Source organism: Genypterus blacodes, unplaced genomic scaffold, assembly GCF_046128005.1.
Source record: "Genypterus blacodes isolate CSIRO-AG114 ecotype Tasmania unplaced genomic scaffold, CSIRO-AGI_Gbla_v1 ptg000245l_1, whole genome shotgun sequence".
In the NCBI taxonomy this organism is placed as follows: domain Eukaryota; kingdom Metazoa; phylum Chordata; class Actinopteri; order Ophidiiformes; family Ophidiidae; genus Genypterus; species Genypterus blacodes.
Window position 1 is genome coordinate 46,670 of NW_027467042.1, and position 16,504 is coordinate 63,173.

The window sequence follows — 16,504 nt, forward strand, 5'->3', positions numbered from 1 at the left end:
GCGGCAATGCAACACACTTCTGTCATAAATGTCAACACGCAGGCGTTATGGATGCATGAGAGCTGGAAAACGCCTCGCTGCGTTTACCTGCGGCCGCTGGCGTCTCTGAGCACGGCTGCTCCCGGGTCCACAGCGCGGGCCTCCAACTCCTGCACCTCCTCCAGCAGAGACTTCCTCACGGAGCGCCGCGTGCTGCAGGGGAGAGGAATGAGGTCATCACAGGCCGACGCAGGGAGAGTTTACAGACGGGCGATGAATCATAAGTATGAAGTATGCGTGAGTGTTGACGTGCGGCCCCATATGGGTTATGTAAAAGCCATTTCTCATGTATTTATACTCGACGTTGCTCTAACTCACGACGTGGTCCAGGCGAAGTCTTTAAGTAAACAGGCGGTGGGCACCAGGATCAGGCCCAGCCAGAAGTGCCAGCACTGCATCACCCTGCCAGCCTGCAGAGAGCGGCACACACAGGAGAGGTTTGTTACGCTCCTGCATTTTGAATTCAAATCCAGTATGAAGTCATATTTCTGTTGCGACCTGTTGCATTTGACCTGCTGCCTCAAAGCCGCACAAAGCATAAAGACGCCGACTCGGCCAAAACTCGCAATCCCCCCCTCCCTCTCCTCCTCATGTGAGCCAAACGCACTCGGGAGGGTCTCTCACACCCAAGAGCACATACGTTTAATACAAAGCTCCTGTGATGTTTCAAGATTAAAATGCTGCAGTTACTAAGCTCAGGCCCCCACACACACACACACACCCCACACACACACACACACACACACCCCCCTGTATCTGTGGTCCAGCTGCAGTCGGGCTCATTGCGGCTTGACCCTCGTCCTCCCCCCTCCGTCTCTGGGGGTTAATCACGCACCTCGCCGCGCTCTCAACCTGCTCTTCCCTCCGTCTTCCTCCCACATCTCTTCCCCCCCTCTCCTCACAGCCGTATCTCCCTCCACTCGTCCCTGCCTGTTACAGGAAATCCCTCCATTTTCCCATTTATTACCCAACATCTGCCCTGTGCTTATCTGAGCGCGGTGGCGTTTCATAAGCTCGTGGTTTCTAGGTGTGAACCTTCTGTCAACACTAAGCGAACCCCCCTGACATCCTCAAATTCGGACGCTTCATTGCCTTTGCGTTGTGTCATACATCACATATGCGCTTCCTGCGTCCAGATATCAGAGAGAACTTTGGGTTTCTCAGAGGCGGAAACTCCAGGGAAACGTTTCTGCGCCGAATTGGAAAACCATTAGAAAAAAATGTCTGCAGCAGCTGGAATCACACGCAGGGCGCTGGGACTCACGCAGACGACCTGTGTGTTACAAACCCCCCGCACACAAAGACGCCGTTCATTCTTACATGAACATACAGTACACATCACATGATCTATAAAGGAGCGAACAGGAAGGAGGCGTGCTGAAGGATTCTCTCCGCTTTGTTACATTTAATAAAGCAAACTGCCGATCTCCTCCGCCCTTTCTTCCCCCAACGGACACATGGAAATATAGATAGCGGGGGTGAGGGAAATGGGAGAGGTATTAGGGTAGTTAGGGGGGACGATGGAGGACTGGGGGGGAAGGGGGCGGGGGCTAAGTGTCTCTGACCGTTCCCCAGTTGGACCCAGCAGCTGCAGAGATATTTGACCGCATTCCTGATTTCTGACACAAATTGAATTAATGGGCTGAGGGGAGCTGAGACGGCCCTTCCCCTTCCACTCCCAAGACACTCAACCCACTCAGTGGGGCACCTCGCCTCTTCCCTCAGACTCTAAATACGGCCTCTCAATCAAGCCGGTTGCACGTACGCCCTCCTCACCCCCGCCGGGACCCTCATCACAATCGACAGCAGCCCACCCTCTTGAGTCAACACGTCCGCAGAGGGCAGCAAAAGACCGGGGGGCTCGGGTGACGTGCAGCAGGTGCGGGGAGCCTGGTGAGAGGGGCTGGCGGGGGATAAATCTGCCGCCCCGGGGGGCTCCAGCCGTGTCGACATGGAACACCCAAGAGGTAGGCCGTATAGGCGCCACGTATTGGCCAATAAGAGGGAGGGGGTGGCTGACGGAGGCGGCGGGACAGAGATGTGGAGCAAAGGGTTATTCTATCCCCTCCTGCCCTCCGGGTCCCCGACATGAGTGACGCGTGTTTGCGGAGAGGCAACTTGCCTGGCCCAACATGTCGGGGGCGATGGGGAGGGCGGGCCAGATGATGGAGTACACGCTGAAGAAGACCATCCAGAGCGCCATGCTGCCCCACACTGCCAGGTGGGAAAACTGCAGAGGGGGGGGAGAGAGAGAGAGAGAGAGAGAGAGAAGGGCAGGGGGAGAGAGAGAGAGAGGAGGGAGGGAGAGAGGAGAGAGAGAGAGAGAGAGAGAGAGAGAGGAGAGAGAGAGAGAGAGAGAGAGAGAGAGAGAGAGAGAGAGAGAGAGAGAGAGAGAGAGAGAGAGAGGAGAGAGAGAGAGAGAGAGAGAGAGAGAGAGAGAGAGAGAGAAGGGCAGGGGGAGGAGGAGCGTCCAAACAAAGGGAGTCAAACGCCAAAGGGGAGGTGGAGGAGAGGATGAAGATGAAGAGAGCAAAGAGAGAGACAACACGGGGTCAAATAGTTTACACACAGCTCATCCGAATATAGACAACCTTTCGCTCCCTCCGTCCCCGTCTTCATCCCGCTCTGTGATCGGCCTGTAAGGGGACACTGTGTGAATTCCTACGGGACCCTGCTTCATTACTGAGAGGACGCCGTGTGTGGACAGCTGAACGGACGAGAGTGTCAGCGCCAACGCCCCCCCCCGCATCCATCCCACCCAGCCGCTGCCCCCCCCACACACACACACCATTACTCTGGCCAGTCAACAATCACCACTGTGCTGTTTATAAAACGTAAGAGCTATTAATGGACACAGCAGGGGGGGGGGGGGGGGGGGGCACCCAGACACGTATGGAGGAGTGTTTGACTATACACTCTCATACAATTAAGTGACATACATATAAAAAAAAGGCAAAAATAGATCAACAAACAAACTCTCCTCGTTCTAGATTTGATTATATTTCAAATTTGGTCCAAGAAGATGAAACGTGAGTGTGTGTGTGTGTGTGTGTGTGTTCCTACCCGAGTCCAAGCGGTGGTCTCCATTCCAGCTTTCAGACACACTGTGACCACAACATACTACACACACACACACACACACACAGAAACACAGGGGTGTGTGATTAGTTTTGCGACTGTGGAGATAATAAACATCATTAATGTTATATTGTAAACTCGGCAACGACTGTTAAAGTACCCAGGACCCCTAGAGTCCAAAACAAACATACACACACACACAAAGCAAACAAACAACAAGTGAGATCCATAAAAAATAAGTAAGAAACGATGGAGAGTGTATGTGTGTGTGTGTGTGAACAGAGAGAGGACGGGTGAGTGGAGACAGACTGGCTAGACCAGACAGGATTGACTGGAGACCCATAATGGCTCTGAGGAAGCGGCGTTGCGTTGCCGTGTACACATTTGCATGCCAAAACACACACACACACACACACACACACACACAAACTTCATTACAAAAACACACAGATACGAAAAACAAGTAAGTAAGATGCTCACTGTGTACACCATGTTCCCTACAAACAGGTAGTCGTTCCCCTGGCCGTTGCTGAAGGGAGAGTCTGTGAGGAGAGAACACACACACACACACACACACACACACACACACATCATGACAATGTGAGAAAGAGGGGGAGAGAGAGAGAGAGGATAACTTTGTGGAAGTCACTTACCATGCTCCAACATTTTGAGAGGAAACCAAAAAAGAATAATTGAATGAATCAGTGCGTTGATACAGTGACCCCAAAACACCTGGGCGAGAGAGAGAGAGAGAGAGAGAGGGAGAGGAGGGAGAGAGGGGGAGAGAGATGGGGGTGAGAGGGAGAGAAAAGGATAAAGAGAGGAGAAATGGAGGGATAGAGAGAGAGGGAGAGAGACAGACAGAGGGAGAGAGAGAGAGAGAGACACAGACAGTGAGCGAGAGAGAGAGAGGGAGAGAGAGGATAACAAGTCAGTGCAAACTAATGCCAATGCCCCCCTCCACTCCCACACACATAAAAACATACAAATACAGTAATTCCTCACAGCAACACACAACTGACACTGTGTGCTTGCCATCAAAAGTGCCCTCCAGTACACACACACATTGGTCCAAACACACACACACACGGGGGTACACACACACACACACACGCTCACTCATACTGTAGGTTAGGTTGCCGGTGCCCCATCTAAAATGAAAGACTTCCTTATTCTGGCCCTATGAATCTCATTATGGTTGCCGTGGAAACGTCCCAGTCTCCAAGCCACCCCTGTTTACTCGCTGGCGAACCAAACAAACAGCAGGCATCACTCATCGATCCCACAGACAGGCCACAGGGCATGACACTGATTTATCTTTGTGCATGTGTGTGTGTGTGTGTGTGTGTGTATGTGTGTGTGCGCGTGCGTGCGTGCGTGCGTGTGTGTGTGTGTGTGTACCTTGGTGTTGAAGCCCTCTGCATTCTGGGTAATTCTGTAGAGCTGTGGGAAGCGGAGCATGTTCTGCTGGCTGCACGGCCGGTCAAATATCCCCAGTGTGAACGGAGGAAGTGCAGTAAATATCTGGAACACACACACACACACCGATCATCACATCACTGTAGCCACACATTCAAACTTAGGGCTTTAGAACACACAGACACACACACTTGCACAGCTCGGACAATCAATGTTGAAATCATATTGGCGCCATCAGAAGGAATTCCGCCCCTTTCAAAAACGGAGAGGAGGCGAGAGCCGAGGCGCACACATTGGCAGTCAAACGTATAAGTGGAGAGAGACGACACACACACACACACACACACACACACACACACACACAGAGACACACACACACATACACACTCAGGCAAGCAAACGTCTCTGGCATGCAGAAAGTGCAGTGATAAGACAGAGTTGAGGGAGATTGAATGAGAGATAGAGAGAGAAAACAAGAAACAAGAAAAAGTGGGGGAAGGTAGACAGGAAAGAAAATGAAGAAAGTGACGTGTGTGTGAGGAAAGAGAGAGAGAGAAAGAGGGAGAGACAGAGAAAGAGAGAGAGACAGAGTACTCACCACGTTGTAGAGGCCTATACACCAGCGCTCAAAGAGGATCTGACCAGAGAACCCGTTCACAAAGGCGAACCAGAGCTGCAACACAAAGAGAGGGATTAGAGGGACGGGGAGCGAGGAGCCAGAGGAGGCGCCGGTAGAGGAAACGAGGCCTTGTTTGTCCATTATGCTAGTATTATGACGGTAACAACTCGTACAATCTATTTTCTTCTTTGGGTGACATCTTCCCTCACGGACACACACGGACACACGGGGACACACACACACACACACACCTTGCATGTCTCCCATCACATCCTCACAGCTTTACTGGGCCTAACTTCAGAGCTTTCAGAGGTTCCATGGATCCATACGCTAATGTGCAGAAAGCAATTCTGGCCCCAGGCAAACTTTCACTCACACCTTCACACTGAAACACACACACACACACAACACAGCCCCACTCTGATCTGAGGGTAGATAGAGGAAATGTTTGGGGCCAACTTGTAGGTGTTGTAGCATTCCTGGGACACGCAGCAGAGCACACAGCCTAGGGGTGAGGTTAGATACACAAGACAACACACACACACACACACACACACACACACACACACACACACTCATCCCCTGTATACTGTCTCCACTAAGTGGACAGAGAGTCTCTAACCTTTGGCCTAGAGCGCTCTGCGGGGAGCCAATCACGCGAGATAATCAGGGAAACACACGCACACGCAGTCTGGCACAGAGCCGGCGGCGGCGGTGAGACGGGGACAGCCAGCTACCGGCCGGCGCTCCCACGAGGGGCCTGCACCTGCTGGCATCCTTAAAGTCAGACAGAGGGCCGGGGGTGGAGCGCAGCTGACAAATATCCCCCATAACAGGCGGGCCCACAGGCTGCAATGTGGCCCTTCAAACAGCATGCTCACACACACACACACACACACACACACACAGACAAAGCTGTCGATCTTTGGAGCCAAGGTCTTGTCGCTGCTGATCTAAACACACTCGTTTCTGTCTTTGAGTGTGTAGTGTGTGTGTGTGTAGTGTGTGTGTGCGTGGTTGTGTGTGTGCGTCTGTGAGTGTGTGTGTGCGTGCACTCCGTAGAGACAGAAAGCAGACACCAGAGGGGCACTTCATCCATCACTGTCAAGTGTGTCGACAAACAGCTGCAAAACGTCTCTGTTAATGTAACTCTGTGTGTTTAGAGCAGAGGGGTCGGGGCTCTTACCTCTATAATGTAGAGCACCACGTTCTTATAGAAGCAGTACAGGATGCACTTGGTGACACGGTTGTAGCTCCAGGCCCCGTGGACCAGCAGCAGCTTCTCCAGGTAGGAGAACTACCGAGCAGAGACAGAGGAGGAGGAGGAAGAGAGAGAGGGGGGGGGAGAGGTCAAATTTGAAATATGAGGTTAAGAGCAGAAATCAAGAATGTGACTGAAGAGGAGGAGGAGGAACGCTGACAGATAAGTTGTGCAAGATGCCCAAAGGTGAAGAGATAAACACTGACAGTGGAGAGATGGAAAAAGTGTGTGTGTGTGTGTGTGTGTGAGACAGAGACAGAAAAGACAAGACTTCTGGACTCCAGCTAATCCCTCTGTCACTCAGCCTTGCCAGCTGAAACACATGTGAATGATCACTGCTATCAGCTGACAGATAATACTGCAGCTGCATTTAGAAAACAAGGCCAGGATGAAGGGGGAATATCTGTAATATTACAGGAATAAAGATAGAGAAGTGTGACTCAGAAGGAAGCCGCAACATTCTGAGGGAGGTAAAGTCGCAATAACACAAGAATGAAGTCAGAAAATTGGAAGTTTTAGGGACTTTTTACACAGAATATTGCAACTTTATGACACTAAAGCATAGAAAAATGTTGTAATTATCCTTTAAATGTAAATATAAATGCTTTCCTGCATTCAAAGTAACGTGTGCGTGTGTGTGTGTGTGTGTGTGTGATAAAATGTGATACTTTGTTGATCCCTGTGAGTAAATTCTCCATTCAGTTGTCTCCCGGGGAGGTCAGAGGTCAGGATGGGCTTAACTGTGAGCTGGTGTGGATTCAGTGTCTTGCCTTGCCTGAGGACACTTCAGCAGCTGATGGGACACATGTCTGACCCAAGCGTGTAAGAAGCAGCAGCGTCAGTGCTCTCTGTGCGCCCACCTGTGCGATGGAGTAGTCGGAGGAGTTGGTGGCCTGCATGCCCTCGTTGCCGCTGATGCCGACGCCCACGTGAGCCGTCTGGATCATGCCTACGTCGTTGGCACCGTCGCCGATGGCCAGCGTGATGGCCTTCACGTGTTTCTTCACCATGTCCACGATCTCCGACTTCTGGAGGGGAGACACCCTGCGGAAAACACGAAGGTAAACATGGCGGTGTTAATAGAGAGGAAGAGGAAGGTGGGCGGGCGAGGGGGAGGAAGATCACGCAAAGAGCGAGAGAAGAAGAAACAGATGACATCAAGGTAGAACGGCAATTAGGCGAGAAGACAAAGCCAGCGGGGAAAAGAGGTGAGAAAAAGTGTGGGAAAGTGTCGGGAAGGAAAGATGGATGAGGAGCTGGGAAGCTCCCTGGAACACACACACACACAGTTCATACACACTCCAGAGCTGTGTTTACTAGTCTTTACTGGTATTAGGAAACAAAGATTCACTGTTCTGCTGAAGCTTACGTTTGATGTGTTTAGATGTGCGTGTGTCTACCTGTGTGTATGTCTGCCTGTGTGTGTGTGTGTGTGTGTGTGTGTGTGTGTGTGTGTGTGTGTGTGTGTGTGTGTGTGTGTGTGTGTGTGTGTGTGTGTGTGTGTGTGTGTGTGTGTGTGTGTGTGTGTGTGTGTGTGTGTGTGTTTCAGGGAGCTTCCCAGTGCCGCTCCACCCTCTTGACCCGTATCACTGCTCCTCCGTCTGTAACCGGTTCTGTCTCCTCAATGACAATGAAGGACCCGGCGAGGCTGGATTACAGGCGGCTTTGCTCGGCCCCCCGGGGGGCCACAGAGCGGCAAAGTGCTGCGACACCGCCGTTTGGCGACACCGGAGAAGAAGAAGCGGATCTGCTTTCATTTCAAAGGCGCCGCGTGTTGCATCTGTAAACAAACGTGGAATCACAGGACTCACGCTGGAGAATCCTGGGAAGGAGAATCTGAGGGGGGAAATCCAGCACCAGGCTCTGTTTGGGACAAAGCTCAATTATGTCTTTGTTTGTTTTGAACACAATCTCTCAAGGCGGGGAGGCGGAGCTACTGCCTGTCAATCACAGTCGGATAAAACCAACACGTCTTAAACAGCCTGACGCCATCTGAAGTCTTAACTTAACACACACACTGGCATCTTCTTGGCCTCTCGGCGTAGCGGCTTAGACTGAGCGAGTCGCGCCGCGTTCTGTGTGTGTGGAGTGTGTAACATACATCACATGTTCACAGCGAGGGGCTCGGCGGGTAAATACTGTTTACTATATTTGTTTCGGTGCTGCATTATCCTCCGCTGGGAGCCGGCCCAGTATCAACAATAACCACTTAAACTGTCATCAGCATTTCAAACAATTCCTCTCCAGAAGGGGAAGGAGGAGGGGAGAGGCTTACGCAATGGCTGTTTACGCTGCCCATAGAAAATACGCCGCTGACTACCGCTCGAATGAAAGCGCCTCAATCCCGCCACCGTGATGGAAACAAACAGGAAGAGCGAGCGGCCCGTCTGCATGCGTCAGCGTTCTGAGGATGATATTACAAATTCAATTATGCGCAGCTGCGTGACCCATCATGCGCTCCCACATGAGGAGGAGGAGGACAGTATGATGGGGCTGATAAAGATGTAACACACACACACACGGAAAGCCAGAGGTCATAACGACGGTCCATCTGATGTGAATATATAAGCAGGATTGCGGCCCGGTCAAGCTGAGACCACACAGCTGGGTGGTCTGCTTAGTATTCATACAGAACATGGGTGTGTGGAAATACACATTTACACACACACACACACACACACACACACACGCGCACACATCACAGGATGTCTACAGGAATACATCAGAGAATCTTGGCCCGTGTAGCCGCTGCTGAAGGATGGGATCAACCTTTGCTCTTTGTATTTTTCCCCCTGTTCCTGTGTGTGTGTGTGTGTGTGTGTGTGTGTGTGTGTGTGTGTGTGTGAGAGAGTGTGTGCGCGCACAAGAGCGTCCGCCTTCGTGTCTCCGGGTCTCTCCACCGCAAATCTCCCTTTATCTCTGCCTCTCTGTCTCGCTGCCGCTTTCCCTTTAGAACGCGGCTAACAGCGTCTGGGATTGTGCAAAGTGCGGCGGCGGCGGGGATGAAAGGGGCTTCTGATGCTCTTCACGCTGGAGCTGAGCAGAAAATAAGCAGCCGGCAGTCCTCCTCCAAACAAACGCAACACTGAAGTCAGGAAGCCATGCGAGCCGCTGCCCTTACAACACACACACACATACGCACACAAACTGTAAACCACACACACACACACATATCTAATAGGTGAGACATTATCTCACCGACACCTCCATATATTAAAGTCTGTAAGTAACAGTAACAGGAGGGCGCCGTGGACTCAAATACGCAATCACACCAGGAGAGAGAAAGGGAGAGAGAGTGTGTGTGTGTGTGTGTGTGTGTGTGTGTGAGAGAGAGAGCGAGAGCAAGTGAGAGAGAGATATGGAGGGAAGGCTGCATGCAAGGCCTCTGAGACCTGAGTCCGGATATGGCCTGGATATGCAAGGGAGAGTCAATTACTTCCCTCCCGCTTGCCTACACACATACACACACACACACACACACACAAAGACGAGTGGAAAGTCTTTTGTTAAACTTCACAGCTGGTGCCGAGTGGAACATGACCAAAGAAGGGAAGCACAGTAAACACGCTACGAGCAGAGGGCAACACTTTGTATGAATGGAAATGCATAAAGGGGTGCCAGCGTGTGTGCGAGTGTGTGTGTGTGAGTGTGTCCATTACAGGGGTACCAGCAGAAAGTGAATCATGGCTTTGACATTTCCATGCAGCGCAGTGTATTACATTACACCCCGCCGTGCAACACCACAGCCTTTCATCATCCGCGACTGTTGGCTGACCGTAGGTGACCGACAACCTTCACACACACACACACACACACACACACACACACACACACACACACACACACACACACACACACACACACACACACACACACACACACACACACACACACAGTCTTTGTGCAACGTGTGTGTAGGACCACGAACCTGCAGCAGATGACGGCCTTGCAGGACAGCGCCAGGTCCAGGAAGACCTGGCGGAGGTCGAAGGAGAGGGCGTACTTCAGAGTCTGACCGTCGATGATGAGGGCGAGCTCGTTCTCCTTCCCCAGAGAGTCGCCCAGGGACGTGCAGTGTGTGGTCAGGGTGGCACGGGTGGCCTACAGGGGAGACAGAAGCAGCAGAGATTTACACTTTTGACTGGTTTGAGCCTCAGAATCCTTTTTTGAGGTGGCTTAAGGTGAAAATCTAACCACTTTCCTCCATCTTCATCCCTTTATTGTCCTTAATCTCACATTTAGACCCTAACTGAGTCTCAACCTCACACTGAATCAGCCTTTTCCTCATGGGCTTAAGCAGAAACCCTCAGATGTAACCACTTGTACAGGTTTTGTGTATTTGTGGAGAGATTAAAACGGTAAAAACACAAATTGTGCACACACACAAATACACACACCAATTTGTTGAAAGGTCAAAACCGCCAGTGGAAAATGGAAGACACATGCTCCAGGTTGCACAGGCTGCTTCACGTGTTGCTTTCATCTGAGGAAACCATTTGCTTCCGTTCAGCAATTAAGACCAAAGACGGATAGGGAACGTCACGACACGATGACGGCGACACGCGAGCCTGAGACTCAGAGCTGCCAGATAAAAGACCAGAAATGATGATGCTTTGTTAAGTGTGTGTGCGTGTGTGTGTGTGTGCCTGTGTGTGTGTGTGTGAGTAGGTAGCCTACAGGGTAAGCGGTTTGGGGGCAGTTTTGATGAGAGCTCTTGATAATAGCGGAAAAGGGATTAATAGAGAAAACAAACATCCCCATGGAGGTGTAATGAAAACCATGTGGAGGAGCAGGCACGATACCGACACACACACACACACACCAAGTCTGCATCTGCTGCACTGAATCAAATTGTGATTTTCCACATTTTCAGGTACAAACACGTCATCTTGCCTCATGTCATCATTTACACTTTAGATTAAACATCTCATGAACTTTCAACTAATCAGCTGTGTGTGCACTATGTGAAACATCCCATAAACATATCAAACTCTTTAATAAGCTACAAAAAGACACAAAACCTCAACGATACTTCAAGTAAACTCAAGTGTGAACAACTAACAAATTTTACATTGAGTTTGTGCAACACTGTAGAAAGTATGTTTGGACCTAAAGTGTGTGAATGTCTCTTTACTGTAATAAAGCAAAGTGATGGATCATTAAAGGTGACGCAGACCTGCACAGGTTCACTGACCCACAGACCTCAACTCAAAGGAGTAATGTAGCAGTGCCAATACACAAACCACAAACCACACACACAAACACACATGCACATCCTCCGCACACCCTCGTCCCTCCTCTTCCCAAAAATTCCCTGCTCTTGTTTTCTCAGCCTTGGGCTGTGTGTTTTCCTTTGTATTCCGGAATTCCTGTTTGCATTCACCTTTTCCCCCAAACAGGGGAAAGGAAAACAAAAACATAATGAAGGGATTAAAGGAGATTACAGGTTGTCAGGGTTCCGAAAAATCAAAGCTCTCTGTGTGCGAGTGCAGCGCTTGTGTGTATGTGCATGTGTGTGTGTGTAAGGCGGTAAATGGGTGAGAGATAAACACGTGTGTGCATGTACGAGTGTGTCTGTTTGCATGTAGTGTGTGTGTGGGAGGAAGGAATCTGACAAAAGCTCCTCTGCTGTCGTCACCTCATCTAGGAGGAATGGACAGAGACGCAGAGAAGCATGAGCGGCCCGACGCAAAGTAAACAGCTCAGAGTGAGAAATGAGTGTGGAACAACACACACACACAGAGGGTTTTGAGGGTGTTGATGCTTCATGTCTTGCACAAGGTCGGGGAGCCTTCACTTTTAAGATGAATATGATACCACACACACACACACTCAGGACAGTTGCTAAAAGAGGCTAACTCAGTCTAACGCAACACAACAGAGGCTAAATTAATTAACACTTTACATCCTTAAGGGCAGCAAGCATGAGAGATTCTGCAGCAACTTGAAAGGAACCAGCTGACGAGGCTCCATCATGATTCTGTTAACACGTCCACAAACACGAGGCCCCAAGAAAAATGCAGAACAAACTCATTTTGTTCTTTCTCACGCTGAACATGAGAGGCAAAGCTCGCTCCCCTCCTGATTGCACCGGTTGGAATATGACAGATCTCGTTAGCAGGCATTTCCAAACTAAATGTTTGTTTTTCATATGCATCAGAGCTGGGAGACGCACACACACACACACACACACACACACACACACACACACACACACACAGGGGCACACACACATACACACACGTGCGCACGCTTAGTGAGCCATGTTCTCAGGCCCAACTACATGGAATTTTATCAGGTTTATATTTGGATCTGAAAACGGAAAGGGCATGGAGGCAGTTTGAGATACCGCAGGTCACCTCTGTCGCTGCACACTCTACTGTAACGTGCATAAAAACAAACACACACAGTCACACACACACACACACACAGTCACACACAATGTATATGAGCAAAGTAAAGGAAGGGGAAAGCCAAATGGTGATTTGTTCCAGGCCACCCTCTCCACACAAAGAAGGGTCAAGAGTTACTGCCTATATAAACTAGACCATAGACGACTAGAATATACATATACAGAATATAGAATAGACACAAACACTAACAGTGTGTGTGTGTAAGGGGGGGTAGTTTTAAGAAAGGAGAGAGCGAGATAAATGGGAAAAGGAAGAGGGAGGAAGGGAGGAAGAGATGAAAATGACGCAAAAATACAAATGAATGGGAGACAGAGACACAGGGAGGGAGAGAGAGAGGGAGAGAGAGACACACAGGGAGAGAGAGAAGGTGAGCAGAAGGTGGAGGACGACGTGCTCGCTCATATCTGAAGTGCAGATTCTGTCACCACTGAGATTTAATACACCGTTTAATTATCAACCGGTGCATCTGTGCAAACAAACACCCACATCCTACACACACACACACTATTTATACTGTCAGGACTCCCACTGTTCAAGACTTGAGTCAGGATTGTGTGTGTGTGTGTGTGTGTGTGTGTGTGTGTGTGTGTGTGTGTGTGTGTGTGTGTGTGTGTGTGTGTGTGTGTGTGTGTGTGTGTGTGTGTGTGTGTGTGTAAAGAAGATTAACGATCAGGAGAGTGATGGTGTTTGTTTAAGGGTTGTAATGTGGGCAGCGTGACAGCGAAGCAGGGGATTGTGGGAAAGATGGATGAAATGCATATGCACCAACTATCAAGCTGATCAGTGTGTGATCACGTGCTGCTGGGTATGGGCCAAAACTGTGTGTGTGTGTGTATGTGTGTGACAGACTGGAGTATGTGTGTGTGTGTGACAGACTGGAGTAAAGAAATTTTGCATTCCTACACGTGTGTGTGTGTGTGCGTCTCAGTTTGGACTGAACAGAAGCAGACGGGCAAAGATTTGTGTGTCTGTCCGTGTGTGTGTGTGGCATGTGATCTGAAGGTGACAGATGGCGCATGTCACAGCTTCGGCGCTCGCAAAACCGTTTACCCAGGAGGCATTGCTCACGGGGTTTGTTTTGGCGAGGAGGAGCACCAAAAGGAGATCCCATTACTGCTCACTCATGGCCCCCCTAACCCGGCCCCCCCGTCTCTCTCCCTCACAAATAAATGCAATAAACACTCACCAACACAAACACACATATGTTGTCGCTTGTTGCTGCTCTCCCGCTTACTCTTACCCTCTACCCGACACACACACACACACACACACACACACACACACACAGACCCACCCACACACATATTTTTCCTGTCACACACCGTAGAGGCTGCACTTCCTGTGTGCAGAGAGTGAGAGAGAGGGAGAGGGTGCTGACAGATGTGGAGGCAATGGTGTGAAAAAGACACGGAGGGAGGGGAAGGGGGGGGTGTAGGGGGGCGTCTGGGCGCTTCCGCCGCCCGGCCAGCAACCACGAAATCCACAGCGTAACTCAGCCGCCGCGGGAGGGAGAGAGAGGGGGCGGAAAGAGGGAGAGAGAGGAAGAGGAAGAGGAAGAGGGGAAGATGAGGTGGGACGGAATTTTGGCAAATATGGGGTCAAGAGGTCAGTGCAGAGGTGAGATTTTGATAAGCGGATTCTGGTTTTGCTCACACCTTGAAATACACACACACACATCCAGGCGCACACACACACACGCCGAGCTGGTGTGAGTTATTTTAAGTGTAGTGCCAGATAAGTGTCGCTTTCATCCCTCTGTGAAGTCGATCTGATCGATGCCACGTGAACACGTCACACACACACACACACACACACACACACACACACACACACACACACACACACACACACACACACACACACACACACACACACACACACACACACACACACACACACACACACACACACACACACACACACACACACACACACACACACACACACACACACACACACACACACACACACACACACACACACACACACACACACACACACACACACACACACACACACACACACCTCCAATTCAGCAACTGCACAATTAATCAATCGCTGAAGCTGCTGCTGCGTTTACGTCTCATCTCTGCTGACGCGATGGTTCACACTTTCAGCAGTGTGTGCAACAAGAATGCAGGCTGCACCGCTGTCACCACGGCTCCTTCATCCCTCCATCTGGAAAGCGAGACCTAAACGTTCCGGGCATGAAATCTATATAAAATGTAGTAAATGTGGTGCTTTGTTGTAAAATAATTGGCGTAAATAATTACAGTTTTAGTGTTGAAACATAATGCACAGTGTGTATGGATGTGTGTGTCATTAATGTTGCATGTCGTGTGCGTTTGCTGATCACACACTCGTCACATGACAGGATTCCAATTATGACACTTGGCTTAAGTTGCACATCAGCTGTTAACCTCTCTTAGAGTGTGTCTTTTACCACACAGAGGTCAGAGGTCGGGGTTAAGCTACGGAAGGAGGAGCGACCCCGCAGCTGGCGTGGACGAAGCCGTGTTTGCCGCCGCGCAGATCGTTCGCCATCGCAGAGAGATCGAAAGCAGGATTTACCTTCGTTTAACCCTTTCTGAATGTGAAAACAGGAATATAAATGTCTTCCATAATCTACCTCAGCCACTTTAACTCAACCGCCCCGCCACAGTCTCTGTGTTTATCCTGGAAAACCCGTTTCAGACAGCGACTCATCAATCACACACACTCGCTCGCTCCTCGGCCGACGCTTCAATGGAAGCGGCTCGACTTTAGGAAGGCTTACTTTTCTGACATGTAGGGACAGAACAAAAAGTTTACTCTGATCCGACATCTAGAGTTGGAGAGGAGGGTGGTGTGTGTGTGTGTGTGTGTGTGTGTGTGTGTGTGTGTGTGTGTGTGTGTGTGTGTGTGTGTGTGTGTGTGTGTGTGTGTGTGTGTGTGTGTGTGTGTGTGTGTGTGTGTGTGTGTGTGTGTGTGTGTGTGTGTGTGTGTGTGTGTGTGTCACATGAAGAGGAAGATCCCATGTTTCATCCCTTTTGCTGGAACGGTATGTGATCAAACATGCCAAACACGCTACTAACAAAATCATCCAAACCACGTTAAGATGGCTGAAGTGAGTGTATGAGCTCTGGCCCACTTAGACTGATTGCATTGGTGATTCTGTGTATAAAGTAGGTGAAGGTATTAATCCTTCACCCTGTCCCACCTAATTCACTCAGAGCCTAAGTGACTTTGCATGATGTCTGGCTTCAGTTCCTCGAGTTTGATGCTAAATCTTGAGTTGGGTGTGTGTGGTACAGTGATAGTGGGTTGAAATCCAGCTCAGCCACTCCAATAATAAACCAAATTCAAGTTCACCAACATGGAGGTCTGTGCAGATAATCGAAAACACACTGAAAAATCTGGTTATGAGGCGATAATTTAAAGTCTGTATAGGTTTAATGCACAGTTTGGGTCCATAAATGAGCATTCACATATGTACTCATGTAGCGAATACACACATTACACATTACACACACACACACGGTGTCTATACTAAAATTTTATGAGCCATAATTGCCCCCCACCCGCAGCGCAGATAAACACACTCGGCAAAAGTGAGCACACTGTGAATGCGTGTAGGCGTCGGTGTGAACATGGATGCCGGAGCGCTATGTGTGTGTGTGTGTGTGTGTGTGTGTG

General features: G+C 50.0%; 1 protein-coding gene across 8 annotated transcripts in view; it reads right to left on the reverse strand.

The window, feature by feature from the left end:
* Nucleotides 1-16,504, reverse strand: part of atp8a2 (ATPase phospholipid transporting 8A2) — a 39,044-nt gene that overhangs the window by 3,443 nt on the left and 19,097 nt on the right. For all 8 annotated transcript variants that reach the window (XM_076171311.1, XM_076171310.1, XM_076171314.1 and 5 more), the window contains 11 exons: nt 10,345-10,517; nt 7,277-7,460; nt 6,342-6,452; nt 5,135-5,209; nt 4,519-4,641; nt 3,771-3,849; nt 3,598-3,659; nt 3,103-3,159; nt 2,162-2,269; nt 361-449; nt 88-192 (listed from right to left, as the gene is read on the reverse strand). In XM_076171311.1, the coding sequence (XP_076027426.1) occupies nt 88-192; nt 361-449; nt 2,162-2,269; nt 3,103-3,159; nt 3,598-3,659; nt 3,771-3,849; nt 4,519-4,641; nt 5,135-5,209; nt 6,342-6,452; nt 7,277-7,460; nt 10,345-10,517 (1,166 nt within the window). The remainder of the gene's footprint in view (nt 1-87; nt 193-360; nt 450-2,161; nt 2,270-3,102; nt 3,160-3,597; nt 3,660-3,770; nt 3,850-4,518; nt 4,642-5,134; nt 5,210-6,341; nt 6,453-7,276; nt 7,461-10,344; nt 10,518-16,504) is intronic.